The sequence below is a fragment of the Xiphophorus maculatus genome, chromosome 14 (genome assembly GCF_002775205.1).
Source record: "Xiphophorus maculatus strain JP 163 A chromosome 14, X_maculatus-5.0-male, whole genome shotgun sequence".
Lineage (NCBI taxonomy): Eukaryota > Metazoa > Chordata > Actinopteri > Cyprinodontiformes > Poeciliidae > Xiphophorus > Xiphophorus maculatus.
In genome coordinates this window covers 17,260,408-17,286,498 of record NC_036456.1, presented here as the reverse complement: position 1 = coordinate 17,286,498, position 26,091 = coordinate 17,260,408, and the positions used below count along the sequence as shown (strand labels likewise).

General features: G+C 38.1%; 1 protein-coding gene across 1 annotated transcript; it reads left to right on the top strand.

The window, feature by feature from the left end:
• Positions 1-419: 419 nt before the first annotated feature.
• Positions 420-20,578, top strand: LOC111610852 (B-cell scaffold protein with ankyrin repeats-like). The gene is made up of 15 exons (XM_023345852.1): positions 420-465; positions 632-1,021; positions 3,302-3,438; positions 3,537-3,675; positions 3,769-3,914; positions 5,454-5,568; positions 8,309-8,508; positions 13,749-13,803; positions 15,836-16,018; positions 17,424-17,486; positions 18,103-18,287; positions 19,235-19,292; positions 19,397-19,426; positions 19,674-19,753; positions 19,867-20,578. The coding sequence occupies exons 1-15, from the start codon at positions 453-455 to the stop codon at positions 19,891-19,893; spliced, it is 1,821 nt and encodes a 606-aa protein (XP_023201620.1). The 5' UTR covers positions 420-452; the 3' UTR covers positions 19,894-20,578.
• The last annotated feature ends 5,513 nt before the right edge of the window (positions 20,579-26,091 follow it).

Here is a 26,091-nt window from a genome sequence, read left to right as displayed (position 1 = left end):
TTGATATGTTTAGAAAATGATATGAAGAATCCTGTACTTCCTTTGAAGTTTCCATATTTATACCATCGTTTCCAACCTAATGACAAAATCATTCCATCAAAAAAAACCTGAAAAACTGCTAAAACTTGTATTTGTTGTTACATGTTTATTTAAATAGATTAGTTATTTCCGTATTTTGTTAACGTTATTACCTGGAAATGAGGCAACATATTTCATCCCACTCTGTTACAAATCAAAATAAAATTTAAAAGCAAAACATATATAGTGTTAAAGCCTGTCCTAACTAAACAGGGCAGGGGCAGGGATCCATGTTGTCCTAAAAAAACTCATTTAGTTCACTGTAACGTAGCAGGAAACACCCTCTTATCTGAACTGCTCCTGACATAACAATAGCTGTTCTGTTCTGATGTTACTGAGAAGTGAGACCTGCCAACAGGAGCAGTTCTGTAGAAATGAGCCGCACAGGTAAGGGACCTTTCATATTAACAGTTTATCATCCAATTATAGCACATCTTAAGTAATGAAGAAGATTAATGTTTTGATATGTCTTGATCGTAAATGACGGGTTAGTGAGGGATAATTGGGGTTATGCTGCTCAACTATAAAGGGAAACTGTCGGGCATTCCCACAGAGAAACTGCTCATCATCTATGAGACGGAGGCGAAGCAGTGGGCCACCTACCTTCAGTCAGCCTTCACCGGGCAAATCCCAGAGGATGGCATCTGCTGCTACGATGTCAACACGCCGTCCAGAAAAGACGACTTTGTCAGGTTGTCTCGCTACGCCTGCAAGCTGCTGATCCTTTCCAAGGGGATGCTGGAAGGTCTTCACCACATGAGGCGCTTCTTCCTGTCCAGGGTGCTGAGTCCTGCAGCCTGTGTGGTGGTTCTGCTGTGTGGCGTGGACAGTCTGACCCCGCTGCTGGACCGGGTGCCCATCAACGGTGACGAGTGCCTGCAGATCTCCTGCAAGCAAGACGCTCCAGAGTATGTGAGCAATGTGATGGATATTATACAAAAAGGTACGATCCAAAAATCAATCACCTTTACTCCAATTTGGTTAACTCAACATAGGGTTTGTTTTTTTAGATTAATTGTAAGTAGGAAGATTTAGTATCTCCAGTAACTGACAATAGAAAATAGCTGACATTTTCTGCTTCTACTCAATGCTCATGTTAAATCAGTTTAGGTTGATTTTTAAATAGCATTTAGAAGTTCATCAGTCATGTGCAAAGCAAAAACAATAGCAACAATACATAAAAGAACCAGAAAACACATCACAATCTATTACCTTGCTGTAAAAGTTTCAGAAACAAAATGAACACTGCAGGTAAAACTAAAAATCTTCAGCTGTGTTTTGACAGAGAGGAAAGATTTCATTAACAACAGAAGAAAGAAAAGTATAGTTTGCATGATTACAGATCTTTAAAATAAAGACAGGTTTTTTAAATATTCTCAGTTTTTAGATAGATTTAAGGAATCTAATAACTGTATTCTATATTATTTGGGTCTTAAAAATATAATTTTGAGGCTAAGAAATGCTATTTTATGAGAAAAAACAAAAACAAATTTTACCTTCACGTTTATTTCAATTTTAGATCACAGGTTCAGATTGCATTGCTTTTCATTTCTGGTGTGAACTAAAAGTGTTAAAATGCTCTGAGTGCCACTTAATGTTTTATTTGGATATAAACCAAATAACATCAGATGTAAATTAATGAGAGGACATGTGTGCTTGTTGATGATCAGTTTTTCATTTGCAACACAGGCAACTCAAGCCACAATAAAATATTTGCAACACTGAAAACAAATGACTTGTTCTTGCTGTCCTCTTTGAAAAATATTCATGTCTTTTCCTGAAAATGAAGTGTTTTTAGGGGAAGAGACAGTTTCTGTTCTCATCTGCTCCATCAATCTCTCCATCCTCAAAGTACAATTTGTCTAAAATCCAAACACAGAGGAGTGGGCTTGTGTTTAAACAGGTGTGCTAGGAGGAACATTCGATGCAAATGTGGCCTTCACTGATTACTCATTGCAAGATATGCAAATTCAATAGCACTCTACCTCACTCCAATGCAGTGATACAGTGAAGTGTTTCAGGCTGGGCGCCCACGAACAGTTATATATTAACTCAGGAGTAGTTCTGCTTTTGACACAGATGGATGTTGTTTTTTAAATACTATATCTAATGTACCTGGAGAGGATATTTGTTCAGTTTATGTTTAAAAACTAAGTAAAAAAAAACAAGCATAAGTGATTGTTGAAGCAATTAACTTCCTTGTCTTGCGAGCCAAGCTAATGGCAGAATGCTAACATGCTCCAGTCTGAACTAAAAATCATTTTTCTTATAAATCTCTGCAACCAATCTTGGTTTTTTTCTTCTTCTTGGTGTAAAGTGTCTGACAAGCTGCAGTCAAGTCCAGTTATGCTAACAGCTATAAGCTAACACCATAGCGCTAACGTTTGACAAGTGTGACTACTGTTTGGCTAATATAGAGGTAGTACATTATTTTATGCATCCAAGCACTAAAGGAAGATGTTAGTAGATAAATACTGGATAGAATTTAATATGTCCTTGCTTTACTGAGATATAAAACACTGTAAAGCAAATAATTACCTAATTTAAGCTAATTTGACTATTTTTTACATGCTTGCTAGCCTCTTTCAGACTGCCCCAGAGCAGATGTGGCTACAGTGTAGTAGCTTGCCACTATCAATGTTTGAATGTGTGAATGACTGAATGTAGAGTGAAGCACTTTGGTGTCCTCAGAATTAAATACAGGCCATGTACCATATTATATTTGTACATCAGGGCTTGTTATAAATCTCCTACTTTCCAATTTGAAAATGTTAAAAGTAGATTCTTTCTTCAATGTGGCCTCTGAGTACAAAATCATTAAACTTTAAAGGGTTATTCAAAAGTCAAGAAATCATGAAGTAGTTTGACTATCTTCAAATGTCCATTTCAGTCTTTCAAGAAACAAAAGAAATCAACAACTAATCTTCCCACAGAAATATCTGGACACAACATAAAACAGAAACTACAACTCTGACAGCTTTTATCAAGTAAACATGGGGTGAAAATGATCACTGAACTGCTCCCTTCCTATATATTTTGGTACTTGTTACAATATGTGTAACTGCTGATTTATGGATATTACTGGAATGAAATGTCTGCTAATAAAAATAACTTATACATCTATGAGGGAATAACCCCTTTTTGCATGGGGTTGCTCCAAATTAGCTCCAGGTATCTAAATACAATTTGCTAAACTGTAACATTCTGCACCAATCCTTCACAGGTGGATCAGCAATGGCAGCAAATGTGAACCCCAGGACACACAGACCATCTGGATCCAGGGACGAGGAGATGCAGTCATCTGGAGCCGACAGGGTCAAATCCAGGGTTCTTATCACTCCCTCCAGGATTCCCTGTGGGGTGAGAGAAGACACTTCTCTGGAAAGACATGCGTTTATTCAGAAAGCAGCCATAACACCGACTAACACAGCAATCCCCTGTACTGTCCTGTCTGGCAGAGTTCATCGGAGGTTTTCGTACTCCTGACAAATGACTTGGCAGCCTGCGACTGCGAGGTCGAGTTCAAGGCAGAGAGGAAGATAGAGAGAGTGAAGCCTGTCTGCTGGAGTGAGCGCATCCTGTGTGTCAGTACACCAGGTAGACAACACATGATTAACGCATGACTGAATAAATACTTTTCAGTTGTTTTTTTCTTTTTGCCTGGTTATTACTCCTGCATGTTTTCTGCAGCTGATTTTCCTGCTGGAAATGTAAGCATGACTATCTACAGTGGTGGAAAAACCCTCACCAGCTCTAAACTGCAGTACTACACAAGAATTGAAGAACTCACCCATCTTCTGTCAAGTGTGACAGACCCTGTAGAGTTCATGTGTCAGGTAAAACCTTAAACTGCCTTTTTTTTTAAAGAACAAATTTTAGACTTGTTGTGAACCAGGATGAGAATTTTGGAAGCACAATCTTCATTTCAATGCATTATTTTAATTATAATGATGCCGTCTGTGCCATATATTGCTTTTTCATAGACGATATATAGTTAAGTCTGACCAATTATCAATGTTTGGATTGAGGGGAAGTAGTGAGGCTTTTGTCCAGGCTGGTTGTGGAAATACTGAGAGCAGATCTTTATTTACGTCTTATATTTGCAAAAGCACTTTCTGACTTGTAAGAAGTGCTATATAAATAAAAGTTTACTTAGTAAAATCTACAACAGGCTTCTTGGGTGGTTTTTGGGCAATCAAGTCCATATACAGCTCTGGAGAAAATGAAGAGCCCACTGCACTGAACCCCATTGAAAACCTCCTGGTTGTTCCACCAAATATTGATTTCTGAACTCTTCCTGAGTTAAAACTTTATTCGTTCTTTCTAAATAAACATATACTTGTTTTCTTTGCATTATTTGAGGTCTGAGAGCACTGCATCTTTTAAGTTGTTTTGATCATTTCTCTTTCCACAAATAAATACAAAACTTTCACTTGGAATTTCGGAGACATGTTTTCAGTAGTTCATAGAATAAAAGAACAATGTTCATTTCACTCAAACATATAAAAAGTAAAATCATAGAAACTAATTATTTTAAGTGGTCTCTTGATTTTTTTCCAAAGCTGTATATATCAAAACTTAAACTTATATATTTTTTGTTGTTTTGTTTCCTCAAAAGATAATTGCTGAAGTTGTTTATTAATACAATTCTGACCAGTACAGTATGATCTAAAACTGAATGCTAAAAATTAAGAGCTGGAAGTGAAACATGCACACTTGGACCATCAAACCAATAGTAAAGTTTTTGTTTGATTTTTACATTTGAAACTTATCACAAACAAACACACAAGTCATATAAAAATTTTCATATATCCAAAGTAAATTATTAGCTTGGTCATGCAGGAGGTTGATTCAATGCAACTTTCATATCTTAAACAACTTTTGTAGGACACACACAATATAATCCTCATGAAGCTATTTCACAACTCCCTTGCAGCTGATTTATAGTCGGCGGAAATATGCAAATAAAAAAATAAATGAAAGTAAAAAAGAAAACAGAATTGAATGAAAATATGTCTGAGGTTTAGACAAAGTGCTGTTTCCTCCTGGATTGAGGGGAGAGCAGATTACATCTGTCTTTCAGTGTTGAACACTTGATTTGATTAGGTCAGTTTTGCTGAAGCAGCAAACTTAAGCAATAAAAGAGGAAGAATTTACAAACTAAAAGTGAGGCAGGACTTTGATGCTGGCATGGTCAAATTAAAGTTGGCATTTTTATTTGCTCTCTAAATGGATTTCCAATACCACTACCACTGTTTTATGAGTTGGTGCATCTAATCCAAGATTTATTCTGGGAGTCACATCTGCCCTTAATAGAAAAGTTGCTTTTTGAGTCATAACTCAACACAACATTTTAAACTTTGTTTGCATTGCAGGCTCTTCAGGCTTGCTCTGTGGAAAAGTTGGATCAGAAGTTGTCTTCCATGCTGCTAGAGCTGATGCCCACAGGAGGCTTTCAGGGACTGCAAGTAGAAAACACACAAGAAAGAGGTACAACACTGCTTAGCAATGCAAAAAGCCTGGACAAGTAGGACTGACTTCAAATTTTATTCAGACTTTGAACATCAAAAGAATCTCTAAAACACACTGTGTGACCAAAAACGAATCACCAAATGGATTTAACTAGAAAATATAGCCTTCTGGTGGAGGTAATTATTTTTGTTATAGCTGCTAAGAAGCTACCAAAGCAGAAAGCAGTTTTTATATCTTTAGACAACCATCACAGTTAGATTACATGACAATGTCAGGATTTATCTGGCTCAAACCGAGAAAGAGTGAATCAGGAAACATGGAACATAATTTTCCCACATCAGGAAGTGTGCTAAAATGCTAAATCCCTACACAGTTATTTCTTTGGATGTTGCTTATATTTAATTTTTGACCAATTCTTTTGGGTTAAACTGTTTTGGTAAGCACTACTTTTGGAAATAGTAGTATCAAATAAGTACAGTAGCAATACCATCTTCTATTTCCAATACAAGCTACTGTTAGCATTAACCCCATAGCGAGGACATTCAGGCATAACAGCCTCCAAGTAACAGGCAATTGAGGCTGTTCACACAAAGATGCCAAAACAAAATTAAGAGTCGTATACTGAACAGCACATGTGTCAAACTCAAGGTCTGGGGGCCAAATCTGGCCGCCGTAGCTTTCTATGTGGCCCTCTAGACTCCAAATTACATCAATAAGTCCTTCCTGTTTTTCACAAATCCGCAAAATTCACACAAAATCAACAAATCCCCACATTTGTTTCTGATTTTACTGCAATTCTTTCTCAAAATTGCCCAAAAACATTGTGTTTAAGTGACTGCTGCCTGAGCCTTACTTGATGTAAAATTGTAATTTTGTGATTTAAAAAAAAGAAGTCACGTTTAACAACATACATTAGCACAACTGTCATACAAATTTCTTACAAATATTTCTAAATTAGCAACACAAATTCTATGATTTTGATTGCAAAAAAATCCACAAAAGCAATCGCAAAATCCTGGATGGACTGATCAGTGTGAAAACATGTTAAATATTATTTCATTTTATCAAACACTTATTGAATGCTGAAACAAACAGCTATTTATTGATATTTTAACAGTTCAATGGTTTTATCAATAGATTCTGGCACAACTGGCCTTTTAAGAACATTCAGATTTTTTGAAATACTGCTGTACAGTAAAGACAAGATTACTACATAAGACACTGGGCAGTTATGAAAAATAACTGCCCAGTGTTTTATCCCTGCAAGCAACTGAGATGTGCAAATACCATCAGAAATGTTATTTCAAATAAATAAAACTATGCAAATAACAGTGCAGATGGAAGAAAAGATGTAAACACTGAGTTTGTTGGACGCAGTGATGCTTATAAAGTCTAACTACTCCAAGGAAGCACCTTCTTTAAATGCAACTTTGTGCACTTGGGATGTCATCGAAGGAGCTCTCCAGCTCACCTGCAGCTTCATGCATTGGGTGGAAAACATTTACTACAGTTCTGTCTCCCACTTCTGCATGGGCAGAGTTAGCAATACAGGCTAAAAGATTACTGAATCAAAAAATGACAGCCATTTTTCTCAATCAGGGTAGGTTTTTATTCCAATTAGATTTAGAAAAATCCAATTATCTGACTAAATTGATTACATTTTAGTGACATTATCAGTTCATTTCCGTTAATATTTCTCATCCAAAAAGCGTGTTAGGTGAAAAAAAAAATTTTCTAACAGAGTATATTATTTAAATGTTACAAACTTGGATTTCTGTAAATTGAATAATAACCACCGACAACGGTAAGGACATGAAAATTGAACATTTCGTCTTCACTGTGCAAAGTTCTCCATCTCTTTTCTGTCCTGAGGGAATCTCTCCTTATCATCACTCATTGATCCCAGATTCTCAGGAAATCGATCCATATGTGAAAACAAGTGATGCATTTTGATGCTGATGTTTCATCCATAGTCCAGAAAGTTGGCCTGGTGAGCAAAACCAATGTGATTTTAGGATTCAGTAAATCAAAATGACCCTAAAACAGTGGAAAAACCCCAGACAATTTTTTTGGCTATTGACCGGTGTTATAAGAAAATCTGGCTGTTTGGAAGAAAACCTAAAAGAAGCTTGATAAGACTGATAAGAACTCAAGCCTTTATCATTGAGAGTCCACATTGAGATCTATTTGAGAACCTTTGGCATTGTCTGGATTGTTTGGCTTCTTCGTTTTAGGTTTTGGAGTATAAATCTTCCAAAACATGTAAAGGATTTATACCTTAATGTGAAAAAATAAGGTGTTATTTAGGAAATAATACAACTAAATGACAAAACACCACAAGCCAATTTAAATGGACAAAATAAACATGTAGCACAGTGGGAACACATTCTTCTAGCATGATCAACATTATCCAGCATAAGGGAGAAAAAATAGGCTTTCCATTATTTCTCAGCTCATTATGTGGTAGACTGATGGCTTCATCAGCTTGTGGGATTGATCTTTTACTCTGTTAAAAAGGGCAGAGGGAGATGTTGCCATGACAAACAGGTCAATAAAGTGCCTCCAAGCCATCTTTCTTTGACTCTCCTGGATGTCTCAGATTGACCACATTGCTTTACATCACCCTCATGTTCCCTCCAAATAGACATTACTGCTAAAAAACAAGCTAAAAGTAGAATAGGATGAGGAGCAGATGCTCATTTTGAGGCTTTCCTTTGCTGATTTGAAAGGGTTTTCACATCTGTTTAAATGCTCACAGCAGAGGTCCACCATGGGGACATGCCCTCACTCCTCCACTTCGCCGCTCGGTATGGATTCAGGAGCGTCTCGGGTCTGCTCCTGCAGTGTCCGGGCGCTGAACGAGCTCTGCGCATGGCTAATCAACACGGACAGACTCCTGCAGAGATCGCCAAAAGTCACGGCCATAAAGAGCTTCACGTCATTCTAAAGGAAAAGCTGGTAACTCCTTCCAAACTCGGTTCCTGTCTCTTGTTGTTAAATCTGGAATTGACTTGTTGTGACAGTGTGGTACTAGACAGATAATCTGTGAAAAGAGCCATCTCCTCCACCTTCTCCCTGAGGTATTGTCATCTGAAGAAATTCTCCGCTCCCGCTCAAACACAACCAATCAGAGCCAGAAGGAGGGTCTTAGTGCTGTCAATCAACCTCATGTACTCAGAGAAACAACTTACCATTACAGAAAAGCCGTTAAGACATTGTTAATGTCATTCATAACCAGCTCTGCTAGCTGTAGCGTAGCAGAGAACAAGAAGGGGTGGGCAGCGCCATATTTTGTTGATTGACAGCACTAAGGCCCTCCTCCTGGCTCTGATTGGTTGTTTCTAATTAACACTGGGGGAATGCAGAGGAGATAGATTGTCTGCCTCATGCTGTCATCACAGTAGAAGTTTCAACAGATGTGTAAAAAATATTTCTTATTAAAGTTACATAACTCAGCTTTAACCCTTTAATACCCAAGTTTCAAATCTCCGCCTGGATATGTTTGCTTATTTTAATTGTACGCAGTTCTTTAAATGTCCTGTGAGTAAATATATATTTGCCTATTTATCCATATCATTTGGAACTTTCAATATCTAGCAAGTTATTTTCACAATTTACCATCTATTAAGAGAGCGCCCCTCAGATTAATTTCACTTCCTGCTGGAGGGAACGGGGGGTGATATTACTGTAATACCGAGATTGGCTGGAAGGTGCAATGTCTCCCCTTTTATAAACTGTCGGAATTTTTTATATGGCTCAAAATGTGGCGGAATTACGGTACTGCAAATTTGGCTGGATGGTCACCGATCCGTTTGGTCTAGAAGGGTTAGCTGGTGGATAGATTTTATGATAGGAGCGGAATCAAACAACAGAAACTTTCACAGCTAAAGATCAATATATCAATAATGAGGAGTATCAGGTGCTGCCTTGCTCTCCATTGATTATCTTCACACCTTGAGGTGAGGACGGTACTTCCAAGGGGAGCTAGCTGGGCTGAGTGTCCAACACTTGAACAGTCCTTTAAATGCAGCTGTCAAAATCTATTCTCAGCCTGCAACAATAACAGCATGCCACATTGTCTCATTAAACATCAAAAGCTCTGTTCTTACCACACATTTTCTTCATCCTTACCAGCAACAACTTTTGACTTTCTCTCATGCCTCAAGTCAACATATGGAGAATTGTACCCTAACAGCTGTTGAGATGTACTTATCGTCTCAGCAGCACAGCTAATTGAGAGTGACTGCAGACTGAACGTGATTTGATCAGACTACTGCTGCAGAGAGCTTGCTGTAAGCCTAGGATGAGCTGCCAGGGGAGCATTGGAGTCAAACACAGGTCTCTCCACAGGGACCCGAACAAGCCTATAGCTGTAGCATAACAGAGTCAACATGCACAAGCGTGCATCTTCTATTAGGGTGATTAAAATTCATCTCAGCGGCCCAAATTGTGCACCAAGTCCACGCTCGTATGTATCCTGGCAAAAAATTCTCAGGGTCCTGGCTGCTAGCTGAGCTTTCTGCACTTTCATTAACCAATCTGCTACGTCTCCCCCAACCTCCAATTAATCAGCCCTTGATGCGTCAGTGATTTGTGTGCTAGCGGAGCATTGCTCTGTCAATAAATCCAAGATGGATCAGTCCCCTGCCTCGTTCACAGGCTGAATCACTCACGGGCCCAGCGTCACGTCCACTAGCTGACTATGGCTTCACACTTCTTAGTTAATTAGCTGTGAACCGCTCCGGCGGGGGGGCGGCAGAGGGAGTTGAATTATTCAGGGAGAACAGAACTCAAATATAAATACAGAGAATGCACTGTTACTCATAATGTTTTGTGTCCTTGTATTGCGAGATCATGCTTGGCGAATTACAGGCATAAATGCACATCATGTCCTAAATTTATGAGTGTCGTTTAATCACGGTTGGAGTTTTTACTGTGCTCTTTCAATAAATACAAATTAGTTTCCAACTGTATGTTTCTCAGAGAGAACAAGCAGCTGTTTATGTGCAGTACGCAGCCTTTGTGCAATGAATAATCCTATCCAAATCAGGGGAAGCCGAATGAGGTGCCATAGTACTGCTCCTTCCTCTGGGATTTGTCGAGTCCACTGACTTTGCTATGCATAATGCGTTTGCAGTGTCATTTGCAGCACTGTTCAGCCAGGCAAACGCCAAAGATTTGTTTATTATTTGAATGGCTGTTTGAGGAAACTGTTTCCTTCACCCAGATTAGACTGTAAGAGACTGGATGATTCATTTATCTTTGGAGCATTAAAGAAAGATGAATTAGACTGATTAAATTAGCTTCTGACTTGAAAGCTTGTGCCATGCATGCCATTGAATCTAATCTGTATGCATTTGATCGTCATGGCAACTCAGTTAACGCTGGTTTGCTAATGTACTTAGTGGCAAAGTTTTACAATTTGAGTCCAATGTGAAATCTAACGCTAAGGGATTTATTCAGAATAAAATCAAAAAGTGAAATTGAAATACTATTGATGTCAGAGGTCTTCAAATTTACCCTAAATTCCTTATTCAATATGGCTGCCATATATTAAAATGAGCAAATAATTAATGTATTTTCTGCACCAAATTAAGCCTCCTTTTCTGCACTACATTAGCTTATTTTTTTTTTACGTTAGTTTGCTTTGCTAGCAGAAACTTGTATTGATGCTAGCACTTTGAACTGCCTTGTTGCTGAAAAAATGCTATATAAATAAAACTTCTTCTCACAGTATAATTATTCTGTCATTAGAATGAAAATGAGTTTGTGTCATATTTTAAACAAATAAAAAAAACTTTCTACTGACATATTACAACTTCTTAAAAAGGACCTTTGTCTTCTCATTCGGTTTCCTTTGGACATGACATTTCTTATTTAAACAAGAATATATTTTGGCTTCATTGAGATATAAATCTTGTCATGACTAGTATTGCATCTTGTAATAATGATGGTCAAATTAAGAAGGTTTCTCATCATAGCAAGTTTTTTTTATTATCTTGTCATAACAGGAAAGTTTCTCGTTTTAAGGAGATCGTTCTCCTGGATTTATGTCCTAGCTCTGGCAGTTAAACACATAAATATGGGACTGAATTGCCAAAAGTGATCTGTATTGTTAGAAGTTGTTTCTTTGGAAATAATGAAATCCTTATGGTTTTCCAACTTGTTTGTAAAGCAAGTTCATCTAAAGTCTAATGTCATTAATGGATCTGACTTACTGAGTTCTGAGACAAATTGGGGATAAATTAAACCACTGGACAGAAAAAAAAGCAGCCAAAGTCCAAAAGAAAACCTTGAAAATGCCACCAGAAAGCTTGGAGAACTCTATAGAAAATATTTAGAAAAAAATCTAAATGGGATTATGCAAGCTTACTCTGTTTAACAGTTATTTTCTGTGGATAATCACAATTTTATCTACCTGCAGAAAAAATTAAGAGACTACTTAAAATGATGAGTTTCTGTAATTATACTCTTTATAGGTTTATGTTTGAGTAAAATGAACATTGTGTTTTTATTCCATGAACTACTGACATGTCTCTGAAATTCCAAGCAAAATGTAGTATTTATTTGCAGAAAATGAGAAATGGTCAAAATAACAAAAAAGATGCAGTTCTTTCAAACCTCAAATAAAGCAAAGAAAACAAATTCATATTCATTTAGACACAACAACACTAATGTTTTAACGCAGGAAGAGTTCAGAAATCAATATTTGCTAGAATAACTACGAGGTTTTCAGTGGGGTTCAGTGCAGTGGGCTCTTATGTTTTCTAGAGCTGTGTATTCAGACCGACACTAGAGTATATTTTAAAAAACCCACACAAACAACAGCAGGTTGCCGCTAATAGTGAAAACCAGCTCGCTTTTAAACTGACCAGGTTTTTCATCTTTCCCTTTTTGCTCCAAAATGTTCTCAAGATTTCCTGTCCATTGTAACAAAAATCCATGCCTCAGCTTTGTCTGCTCGCATTGCAGCAGTGAAACTAGATTTGAATGGAATGCCCAAGGCTCCATAGATCTCAGACATCTGTAAAATGATTTAGCATTTGTGGTTAGTAAATAAATACCTCTCTTGTTCTTTTGAAAATGCCACGCTGTTCTGAGGCGGGCCATTAAAATTCTGCATTGGAGCAGTTGGTAAATAAGCCACTCTATCCCCCCCTCCTGCTCCTTCAACCTGTTGGGTCTGCAAAGAATCTCAACTGTCAATTAATGCATTCATGGTAGCCAATAGCTCATTTGCAGTTCTAGGAACAGCGCGGCGTCGTAATTGAGTCATGATTGGCTGTGTTGCTTGGAAACTGCAGACAGATCTCAGCGTGCTGGATGGTGATATTTTGATCCAAGTGAGCTATGTCTCATAAATTTTGCAGATCTCTACAGCCATTTGTTATTGGACAGGGAATGTATAAATTAGAGAAGGACCTTGACTACTGAAATAGACTTTTTTTTTTTTTTTGCTGAACTTTAAAAAATGATTATAAAGGAAGTGCTCAGGGTGTGTTTTGCTGTCAGTGATGCAACTCTTCACAGCTTCATGTCCACAGAAGCTGAAAAAAAAGCAGCAAATTATTGCCCATAATAATCTGGTTCTAATTCTGGATGCAGTCTGAATCAGCCCACAGTCCTCAAGTTGTTTCCTAAATGATATGTTTGAACTAAAAGGGGAAGATTGTCTGATTTCATAATTACCCTGATCATAGCCTTGTCAGTCTCTCAGCATGCAATTAGCAAATAGGCCGACTCTGGAGCAGCTCTGTTGTCAAAGTGAGACAGAAACCCCCCCAAAAAAACATGCTTTCTCTGAGCCAGGAGCAGCGTTGCAGTACACCTCCTGAACATCAAGTTACAGCCCTGAAATTACAAGTCCTGCAAGGAAGTGAGAACCCTTAATTATTAATGTCACAACGGTTATGACAACACTGAATATTTCATCACCGTGCGGATGCACAGCCGGCTTTATGGACAGCCCTCTCTACTTTTATGGTTTCGGGAGATGCTGCGGCAAATGGACATTTCTTCTGAAAATTATGAGCCCACAGTGTAATATTTGTGAACACATTGAAAAAGCCTTATGGCAAAGACAAGAGATGAACAGCAGCTTTGTGTGAATTAAAATGAACACAAACTGCCCCGCTTGAACTGTTTCTTTTGCGACTTATGAGAGACATAAAGTTTATTTCCTGCTTTTTTTGTTGCAGAAGGTGCTTGGCTCAGGCGACGACAACAGTGTGTATGAAATGATGTGCAATGCAAGTAAGTGAGGACTGTAAGTGGTCTGCACCAGGTTTTAACTTTTTTTTTTTTTAAACTAATCTCAAGAGTATGAAACCACACAAGAGATGTGACAGTTATTTATTAAAAATGAACGAAGCCAAAATGGAAAAGCTGACTTTGAAAAACCAAGCACAGCCATGATTTAGCAGCTGATACTCCCAGCAGTCATAACTCCTGTTGATCACAGGGGTTCGGTACCACAGTCGCCCACAAATAGCTGGATCTGTGAATACTTGAGATTCCCTCTAAAGTCGCTCATATCTGCCTATTTTAATAGTTCAAACAACAAATATACCTTAATATGCAATAATGGGCACAGTGGAAATCATCTTAGCAACATCACAGATGCTAACATCTATAGTCTCCCTTATCTCTGCTTTTAGAGAAGAATAGTACTTTATTGATCTCTAAGGGGAAATTGCTACTTGGGGAACAGATAATCATTGGCAAAGAAAATAAATGCTATTCCTAGTTTGGCTGCCAATAATGTATCAAGTAGCGTTGCAGCTAAGTATTTTAACATCCCAAACTGTATTTTCTTTAAAAGAAATGTACATGTGCTCTACAAAAATAGTCTAGAATAATTTGGAGTTGTGTTACACAGTAAAATCTGTGAATAGGTGAACCTATGAATACTGAACCACAAATAGACGGGAGTCAACTCTAACTGTTTTGTTTAGGATTTTACCAGTCATAGTATTAGTCTGAGACATTCTCTTAATTTGTTCTTGTTTGTCTAGTTGATGACCCAGTTTGGGTTGATCTTCAGCTTATACAGATGGCCTTAGGCTGACTGAAGAATACTGAGATTAAAAATGAATCAACAGTTGACTCATTTTACTGCGAAGCACCCATTTGTGAGTGCAAATCAGGACCAAACCATTTCCACCACACCTCCATGTTGTACAGGCAAAGTAAAGCGTTTCAGGCTTTTTAAATTATTATTTCTCCAAAAATCTCTACTTCTGTCTTAGCTGTGAAAAAGACACTGGTCCAATTCATTCAGATTAATTGTTGCTGCTGTATTATTTTCATATGGACAGAGGTCATCCGTCCCCTTGTGGCTTTCCAAAACCAGGCAGACTTGTTCAGTGGTTTTCATGCTAACATGCAAACAGAGGCTTAAATAATCCGACATAGATTTGCAGACTGATCTGTTTGGCAATTTTCCACTCCTAGGAAGACTGTCCTCTGCCTTGTAAATAATAATTTCTGATTTGAGACATAATTTCTAATCTATCTAAGGCTGGATTCACACTGCAGCCTGAAGTTACCTAAATCCAATCTTTTGTCAAATCTGATTTTTTGCAGTGGTTGTTCACAATTCCAAATATATGCAACCTGTATGTATTCTCTAGAGTGAGCTGCAAACGACCTGAAAGTGTCCCACAATGGCAGTAGAGGAAACAATAACGTCAGTGTTCTCAGTGTTTTGTCATCCACCATAAAAAGAAGAAGTACTCAGGGTTTGTGGAAGTAAACGTGGATGTTAACGGTGGAGCCTAGCTTACACATTTGAAGTTGTTGTCCGACTTGGGCCAGTATGTTAACAACTTAATCCTCATTATGGTCCGCCATGGTTGTTGTTTTTCTTTCCGCTTGCGCATAATCAGGACGCAGAATAGCAACGTTTGTCAAGTATCAGTGACGTTCAGGTCGGATGAATGCGACCTGGACAATAGGTTGCATTTCTATCCGATACATATCGGATATCCAAGCGGCATGGGTCGCATTCGAAAGGAATCCAACCTGTGTTGCTCAGACTGTCATGAAGAGATCAGATACAGGTCGCCTTATGTCAAAGAAAAACGAAATTGGGTCACTTCAGGCTGCAATGTAAACACAGCTTAAGACTGATGGGCAGCAAAGGTTCATCTCTATGACCTTAGAGATCTTTCCTCATTGGCCATGCACAGAGATTTCACACCAATTGCTCAGGTGTGAATTAACAGTAGCACAAGCAAAATACATGCAGCAAAAATATTGTGTGCTCTCTTCATCATGGTTGTAGGCAAACAGAGAAAATCTGAGGGGGAGGACGAGGATCTCTACACGCCACTCGAGGTGAACGACGAATCGAATTCCAACTTCAAATCTGAAAAGACCTTAGACCTTACCAACCGTCCGCCAGCACCCACACCCAGGCCTGAGTGCATGCAGCTGAAAGAGGGCAGAACCCCATACATTGCACAAGGTAACACCTTTTGTTGCCTGATTTATCTGCTTATAAATGCATTTAGAGATACTTTTGTGAAGGAGTGTTTGATGCAGGAGGGGAGGAAGTGCCTAGAATCTGCACCACCATTGTCATTGGAGTGCTGCCGAACACGGTGAAGAGCCTTTTGTACGACGTGGTTTGTTTTGATTCCATAAACCACATGAGCATGGTCGCTCCCTGTTGCAAAACAAACAAGAATGAGGCTACACAAAGACACGTTTGCCTGCGTCAAGAGCCTGCATGTTCCCTAACTGTTCAATTTCAGCTGCATGAATATTTTATGAAGTTGAAAGATTGAGAAGTGACTGGTCTTATTAAGGCTTATAAATCATTAAATCAGCTCCAACTTGTTTTGCAGATCCAAACACATGCTCAAAAATAAATTTTTACTCCCACAAAACAACATTACACCTGTTCTTCACCTTCACCTGCATGCAGAACCCATAAGTAAGGATCGTAATTGCTCAGTGGACAAACTCTCTCATTCATGCGGCTTATTTTCTTTGTATTGAGCTTGCATGCATTTGCTGAGCCACTTCTGTTCCCAATGGAGCTTACAAAGCAAAACAAGAAATTGAGTGTTTGGAAGGATTTTCTGTCTCCAAACCATCCTCTCGGTAATACAGAGAGAAAGAGAGAGAGAGAGAAAGACTGGGGCTACCACCATCTGCAACCAATCTTGAACAGGCCAAGGCCAAGTCAGCCAGAATAAGTCATTACACATGTTTTCCACCGTCCTCGCCTGTCCCTAGAGTGTACAAGAGAAAAGGAGAGGTTTCCATCTATTGAGACAGTGCAGCTTTAAACCACAAGAGGATTCAGTCGAGAGATGGGAAAGGAGAGACGAAGCCTGGTCCCGGATTAGGTGAGGAGACCAGTTGCTAGATGCACAAGTGAAGTAGACTTTCCTTGATATTTGAAGTCTAACATGGACTAGTAGACATCTAAGTTAAGCCTTTTTTTAAAAATAAAAATGCCTCTTTTCTATGCCTTTGGCTGTAAAAGAAGTCCTTCTTTGTAGGCTGCCATGATGTCAGATCATCTTCCAGGGTGTGGATGTGGAACCACTATCCAACATTGGTCACAAAGCTGCAGATTCATTGTATTTGACAGCTGAACAGTGTAGTCTTTCATTCTGCTAACCAAAAGTATAATTTAATTGGTGCATAATTCAACCCAGGAGTGTATCAGTCTATATGTGCCTGCTTATACAGACCAAATGCAAATATGTTAGCAGACATAGTTGACGTATTGGTTTTTCTGTCCTTAGACTTTATTTTAAAATGTAGCTTCTGGCTCCATCTTGTGGATGAAAAGCCTAATTACAGTAAAAACAGGATCTGCAATGTTTTTTAAACAGGTTCTTGTTATTTTTCTACAGTGTTTAAAAAGAAGAAAATACCCGGGGGGGACACTGATGTGTATTCACTTACATCTAAGCAGGGTGAGTGATGGGTTGCCCAGCAGGGCTCTGAAATTAACATGGAAAGAAATAGAGTGCTTTTTGTGTTTTTATTTGAATTTTTTTTTTTTAAACTGCACCACCCATCCAAGATTTATCCATCTTTCCATCCATTCATCAAACTACATTTCCATCCAATAAACCCTTAGCCATCCATACGTATAACATTCATCCAGCTTTCCATCCATATCTAGTGGATCAGAACCACTGATCTTACTCAAATGTATTAATTACTCTGTCTCAGACGTACATTCAAGCACACTTCTATCTCGGTTGTTCAGAAACATTTATTGTATTTTGTTGAATTCAAATTTTAAGGAGAACTGTCACTTAACGAGTCACTTTAGAAACTGGTGCTTAAAGGTGTCAGTAAGTTAGAAAAATACATTTAAAAAGCCCTTTAATCAACAGAGTTGCGTCTAAAACGCAGAATAGCAGAATTTGCTTTTGTAAACTTGGTGGACTCATACGAGAAAACTAATTTGAAAGTCTATAAATCAAAGACTTTGATTTAAGACTTTACTTTGATTTATAGAACCCTCTTTTACTTTATTAGAAATGTTCTGGTCAGAAAAAGATGCCTGTTTGTGCACTGCAGCTCAAAGACAAGAAGGCAGCGCCTCTGGCACCTACGATACCTTCGTACCCAATAAGATGCAGCTTGAGCAGCTGGCGGAGCTCCAGCAGAGGAAAAAGACCGATTCGCTCTCTATGGACAAGGCTCTCAATCACATCAGCGACCAGCAGCAGCAGGTCCAAAAGAGCGCGGTTAACAGGCAGGAGGTAGGACTTCAGAGCACTCTGGCTGGATAAAAAGAAATGTATCTATAACCTCGTCTAGCTCTTTCAGTAGAACTACTGGCATTGTTGGAAAATGGAGCAGAAAGCTTTACGTGTATTCGGTTAGACCTCTTGTAACATTTAAACGGTTTTACATCATTTTCGCTTTGACCAAAGGTCATCTAGGTGAAATATAAGGTAACTACTACACTTATTTATTCTTACTCTGTTGTTTTGTAAATAGTTAAGCTCAATGTGCAGAATATTAATGGGAACACATGCAACAAAATGCAACAGATGTAATGCAGAACAAGAAACTATTAGCAGAATAAACAGAAGCAAATAATTTAACCAAGCCTTTTGTCATATTGGCATATGTTGTAGTGTGGCGCTAAATTTTTTGGACATTTTTTAGAAAATGTTTACTAGAGGAAATTAGTTGCATTTTTAAAGAACAACTTCCTTTAAATGTATAGTTTTGTCAAATAAAGAAAAGCTAAACTTTTGCTACTTTTTGTTCTACATATTGTTGATATTTATGGGAAATTACGTAAAGAGGCGCATAAAGTAGTTCCCAACATAATAATAATAATAATCATAATGAAAATAATAATAATCATCATCATCATAATGAAAATATGTAAAATATATCACATATTTTTTGTGTAATTCTGATGGTAAATTGAAGGGAAAAATTACTAAAAAAATGTTTATATTAAACCTATATTTAAAAAGAATAACTGCTCTGTTATCATTTAACTTATGAAGAGTACAGAGCTGAAAGATGCTGAGTTCTGCTCTAAACACAGAATAAAAACTCATAAAAGTTGATTAAGTGTCATTTTGAGAACACTGCAGCTACACCGTATAAAAGCCTGTAAACACTGCAGACACTTCAGGGTGTCAAAAGGAAAATTACGAGAGAAGATGCTGTTTTTTTATCACCGCAGGATAAGCTGAGTCACCTGAGAGCCGGCGTCATCAACAACAGAGACGACTGTGTGTACGGTAAATATTCTGCCCTCCTTAAAGTTTGGTGTCAGCACAGAGAGACTTCGTGCTTTAACGTCCCAAACTGCAAGTAGTGAATGCCTTTCCTCTTTCCCTTGCAGATAAAATCAACAATGTTCACCTTACACCAAGTGAGTCCTTTAAAAGCCTTATCTCGGAAAACAGTGGAGGCCTGTGTTTGCATGCCTTTGTAGTTCCTGCAGTCCCAGTTTTAGTGCTGGGCGGATTTAATCCTCTGAGAAGGCCGGGGATTTGTTTAATCAAATCCTCAGTGCTGACTTTAAATGTAAACAGTTTCAGCAGCAATAATAGGGAGTTTTTCCTTTCCCAGAATTACCAGTCCTCTGCACGTTACAAAGTAATGTTCCCACCTTTCAGGCTATCAGGTGAATGAGAGTCGCAGAGAAAACCAACCGTCTGACTCTGGGTTTTATACAAAGCCACTAAAAGAGCAGCAGGTGAAAAGCTTATTTTTTCTGTTTTATTTACAGGCCTGTATATTTGATTTGATAAGTACAACTAATAAAATTATAATTTTTACATTTTTGCTTTGTTTTTTTTTTTTTTGCAGAGCTTTCGGAGAGCTGACAAACAGTGAACGTACATGTCAACATTATTAACGCGATAAAAATATTTTTCCGAATTACGCTTCTCTTCTTTATGTGAACATCCAATAAAACCAAAGTTTTCTGTTTTAGTTTCTATTCTATGGGAATTGGCCAGTTTCTGAAAAAGGAAATCACACCCCACTGACTTCAGTTTTTACATTTTCTGTATGCATCCAGGGTTTTTTGGATTTGTTTGAATTTAGATTTTTTTTGTACACTTTAGGTTAGATTTAAAGGATTTCAGAACCTAGTAATGGACCATTGATGTATTTATTCAAACCCTATATTTATTAGAGGGCATACCTTATTTTTTTTACCATGACTATACAGTCCTTAAAAAGTATTAAGAAGTCACAATTACAAAGGTTAGATCCCACGATGAAACCGCCACTGTTACATTATGTCACATTATTTTAGAAGAACTCACTATAGCTGTGGTATTTATGTAAATCAAGTAAAGGTAAAGATAAAAAAATAAATAAAGGTAATTTTATTTTCAGATCTTTGCACAGCAGATTTTTATGCTGCTGTATAAAAATAAGCCTCTTCTGTCAAATTTAAATGTCTTTTACAAGTGTTAGAAAAGTCAGTAGTAGTTATCTTGACTTCTGAATGGATTTTAATGAAGTTTGTCTCCTTGTATATAAATTGTGGCATTTAATTACGCATCATTTCAATCTTAAAACTTTACATATATTTAATGATATTCTTTCATTATAATTTATTGTATTTATGATTTTGTGATATTCCAAATGTTTATTCATTTCTTTAAGAAGTTAAATGATCTAATAAACGTTACCACTGTGTCTACAAGTTGTATTTTTGAGGATTATTTTTGTTAATCATCAACATCCAAAATGTTAATAAATGTCGAACATGTTTGACATTTAATGTTTAACAAAGTAAAAGTAAGGTTTTGGCTCTTGAGAGAGTCACATATATTTGCACAATTACTGGACAACAGAATTATTACAAAAAACACAAATTTTCCATCTCATTTTCTTTTTTCATCCATTTAAGTGAGAATTATAGACAGACACCTCAAAGCTTTCCAATAAATACTTCTGACATTAAAAGAAGAAAAAAAAGTCAGTGACCAATATAGCTATTCTTCTATTTTATAACAGTGATCTGCCTTCCATTCACACTTTTACTTGGATGCATGTGACGGATCACTGTCCTGGGTAAAAATATTCTCTTTTTCAAAGATGCAGACTTATTCCGGCACCATTGCTTCTTAAAACTGGCCGCAGGTTTGGAAATTGATTTTGAACCCATATTCAACCCGAAAAGGTTTAACCAGCTCGTCTTTAATAATATCAACCCACACCGTTACCAAGTGGTGTCCAATGTGCCATTTGATGCCCTCTGCCACCTGTCAATTATTCCAGTTGACCAATCAGTGGTCCCTAACTGTACCGAAGTACACGCCCCTTATCTGGAGGAACTGAACCTCGTCAACATTTCATCATTAATTTGCTATTATTACACATTCCTAGTATTGAAAATCTCAAACACTTTTACTTTAATTTTAGCCCTCATGGCAAAAAAAAAAAGTTTGGACACCAATGCTTTAAGAATTCAGGTTTATTTAGCTTGGAGTTTTAAAAAATCCCTAAAAATGATGATATGGTCAAAATAGTCACTTGCCTCATAATTGTGCACAGTGTATATTCAACTATGCACAAATTATTGCCCTAAAACTGACATTTAAGATTAAGCAAATGTCACAGTTTCCCCTCTAGAGGGAGCCACATCTCTAAACATTCCTCATCAGTGACGTGGAGGCAAACAAGCCATCTGGTGAGCGCAGGAGCACCTGCTGACCTCCTGTTGGCTAAGAGACAAGCTATGGAAAAATCCATCCATCCATGTTTATGAATGTAAACAGCTACAGAAAGAAACACCCATGTGGAGGGTGAGAAGATCAGGGAACAGCTTCTTGCTGTGTCTGGCTGCAAACAGGAAGCATGTGTTCAGTTGTGCTTTGTATGGAGCCAGTACATGTCAAAATGAATCCGTGAATGAGATGAAAAATGAAAAAACTGCGTTTGTTTACTGTGATGAAGAAAAAAAAACGCTCACAGAGGGGTTTTCCTAAAGGTCAAAGAATTGATTGTGTGTTCAGCTCCCACCTGGATGGTCTGAACACACAGAGGCCTTTTTGTGCTGCATCAGACTCCACTGCGTCTGTCTATGTGTTAAAAATCCAAGCTTACCGTCATTTCTCAAACTAATTTTTCACACAAATACAGACATTAGCTCACTGGTGGAGCCCTGCCTGTGGCTGAATGAATGAATGAATGAATGAATGAATGAATGAATGAATGAATGAATGAATGAATGAATGAATGAAAGGATGGGAGCCGCATGGGGAATTCGGTGAATGTGCGGCTAAATCAGAGCCCGGTCTTGAAACCCAGGCAGAAGCTGAACCTCGTGCCAACAAAGCAGCTGGGTACATGCTGGGCACATTTTTCTGTTCAGCCATGCTCTTTGTGAATAATATGTATCAACGCCGTTCCCGCTCAGACCTGCCAGTTAGCCTTTGGAGATGATCCGGCTTCAGCACCCTGTGGCATCTCAGGCATATGTTTGCCCGTCGCCTGCTGAGCATATCTCAGCATCAGAAGCGGTGGCGGGAGCGGGGGAGAGAGAGAAAAAGAGAGAGAGGCTTCGGATCGAAGCATATGCAAATATCCAAGATCCACCTTGAGGGATGGTCCTCCCCAGCTGCAGAGGGAGCTTCAGCTGGCATGCGTGGCACCACGGTGAACACGTTTCTGGATGTGGGCAGCGACGTTCAAAGGCAGTCAAATCAAACGCAGGACAAACCCGTACTGTTTGCTCTTTGACACAAATATCCGGATGTTTTCTGAAGCACAGAACCTCAAATCCCTTTTTTTATTTAAGCTGGAAAAACAGATTTCAGTTATTCTAGAAATTGATGACCAGATTTCAGATTCAATACCAAAATGCAATACTATTGTGTTTACTAAAATTGCCTCCTTATATTCTCAGATTGTATTATTTTGTTACCACTATGGGTGGGCATTTATCATACTGTTTATCATTTATCGTGAAAACAGTTTGATATATTTGTGGCCCCCAACTGCAGTTAAACAATAATACAAATTTGGCCTGTCAAACTTAAGTTTATGATCCAAATTTGACAACATTTAAGGATTATGAATACTTTTACAAGACACTGCAAGAACTGAGTCAAGAAGTATTTTTATCTGCGTTCATGGAGGGCTGGAAGCGCTTTTGGAAGTTAAATGAAAGTTAAATTTACAGTCCTGCATCATGAACAGAAATTCTAAACATAAATGGATCAAATTCTTCAATTTGTTTTCTTCAATCTCTATTTTCCACCTTCAGGCTTTGGTTGGAACCGGCAGGATTAAACGCTTCATGCATCAGTAATAACGTTATGACACATCTGTTAAGTGGCGATGGCCTTTATCAGCTGGAACATAAAAAGCAAAAGTTGTCGCTTCATATCCTAAACCTCTTTCATACTGCTGGAAAAAACATTCGTTAACTTATCAGGAATAAGTAGTCTGTTGAAGAGGCGTGCATAAACAGGACCCTTCACCACCACTGTGCTGTGCACCTTTGCAGGAGCATAACGCAAACTCCCTCACCCAGTCCCGTCTCCAACCTCGAGATTAGGGCAGAGGATTGTGCACAGCTGCTCCCTCAACATCCTAGATAAAAATCAGGCAATTTCACAGTCGGTGGCATTCTTTCATCCCCTAATCCACGAGCAGCTCACAGTTCAAGATGAACCTAACTGGGATGAGAACAAGCTTTTTGGAGTTGACCTTTCCAGACAGTATGGGTACAGTTGTACAGATGTTGAGTACCAGATCAAAAACAAATGGTGCAAATTGTTTTTATCTCCTGGATTTATTTAGTTAGTAAAGTGAGACAAGGATTAAATCTTAAAACATCTAAAACAATGGTGGTTTCTAATATTTTAGCAGTAGGTTGAACTGGTAAAACTGTGATCATACAACTCAGAGGTGCAATTCATTAAAGAAAAGCAATTGACAATTTCATGATGTGCCAATATGGTTAAAAAAAATGGACTAATGGTCAAGAAAACAGCCACAGAACTAAGTTAATAAATCATATTTACAGAGTGACTGAAGACCAGAGTGTAAGAATAAACAAACACCTTTCGACTCGTATCGAAGCAGTTTCTGAAGTGTTTTCATCTTCTCATTTTGACATTTCCGCAAAGAAATACCACTTTGATGAAGAAAACATGATGAAGATCAGACAGATTAAGGGTTTCAAAACTGTTTGTTTAATGTGGAGTTTGACCTCAGTGATTGCTGAGCCTCAACGAAGGAAAGTTGCAGTAACTGGTGAAAAGAAGAATGACAATCTTCAGAACTTAAACTGGACAAAATTAAATTACCATTTGAATTTTCCCACCTGACTAGTTTCCCTACATGCTAACAACATTTAAGTGTCGTATTCTGCTTGCAGGCTTCGACTGCAAAAGTTTCATGATGTGCTAGTACAGAGAAAACGTTGGGACGCATATGAATTCAAACAGACGAAATCAGCTGCAATCTGGTCAATCTTCAACTAACGTCGGTAAAGCCAGAAACATTTCCTTGTGTGAAAATTAACTATTTTTCTAAAATTCTAAGCTTCCAGAGTTCAGAGTCTCTTTTCTTTTCAGAGTTTTTAAAATAATAGTGACAAAATGTTTGATATGAATTTAGGTAGCAGCGGACAGGCTTTAAACGTGGAAGAAAGTGGATGGATGATGAATCAGGGATGAGTGGACAACAGGTGACAAATATATGGTTTCAATAATCATCAGGATGATAAATCAATAGATAGATTAAGTGTTTTCATGTATGGACATTTTGCAACAGCTTTACAAAGCACAGAGGGACAATCTCAATTACCAACACGGGTGGAGTTTAACTTTATATGACATTAGCAGAGAGACATGGCTGTTTAAATGTGCATTTATAAGACAATAAAACAAATGTATTTAGTTAGAAAATATTTAACCAGAAAAGCAGCAAGTAGCTTTCAAAGCTCATTGCATGTATTCAAAAGTTTAAGTTACTTCTTGTTTACTTGTACGCAGCTGATTTCCTGTAAAAGCTTCGCCATAAGAGGCCAGCTTGTACAGACTTCCTTTAAATGTTCTTTATTACTGTAGCATTGCCCCATCCGTCACAGAACCCCCTCCTCCTTCTCAAGTCATCCAGTGCACCTCTTTTCTCTGACCCCAACATCCATTTGCAGAGCAATTCTTCACTCAAGTTCAAACAGGGGACAAAAAGGTACTTCATGGAGGAAAAAAAAAAAAGAGAAGGGCCCATGAATCAAAAGGCACGGAAATGGAATTCACTGTACAAACGCCGGGAGAATTTCAATGTCCGCCGAGGCACAGTGGAGCTCTGTTCGTTTCTGTTCGCGGGCTGAGGGGTGAAAGGAGCAGCCGCCGCAGCGGGGCACATCCATTCTGACAAGTCCTTATGCACACTCTGAAAAAGGCCTGAGCAAGGTCTGTTTGTTTAAGAGGAAATGGACCCAGCTGAAGCTCCAACAAAATAACAGGGTCGTTTAATGGCTGCGCCTCAGTGTGTTTATTTGGCAGATATGAAACCAAATATAAAATGCTTCCCGCTTGCTGTGCATATTAACACATCAGGAAATTTCATTTTAGTATTTGTCGTCTTCCTCTCAATTTAAGCAGCATCTTTATTAACTGGTATTTAACTGGGAATGTGGCCAAACCACATATGGAAAGATCATCATGCGAGTGACAAAATTCAATGTTTCAGTATGGACCTCGCTGATAAATTAAGACAGCTGTGGTATTTTGCTTGCTTTTAGCTATGATTTATGCAGAGTTTACATGTTTCTCATAAAGAGGGCAGTTCTCTTCTCATGTTTTAAACACTGAGCATATAGTAAGCTACTCCAAAACGTCTAACGGTTACAGATATTGACATTAGTCTATCGTGTTTGTGAAAATATCCCACACCTCTGAACCCTTGAGAAACTTATTCAGACAACGAGATGGGTTCTGGAACACTGCAAAAACACCAAACTATTTTTGTCTAGTTTCTAGTGCGTATATCTTAGTACTTTTGAATGAAGACACAACTAACTTAACAGTAACTCATCATTAGTGCATTGAAGCTTAT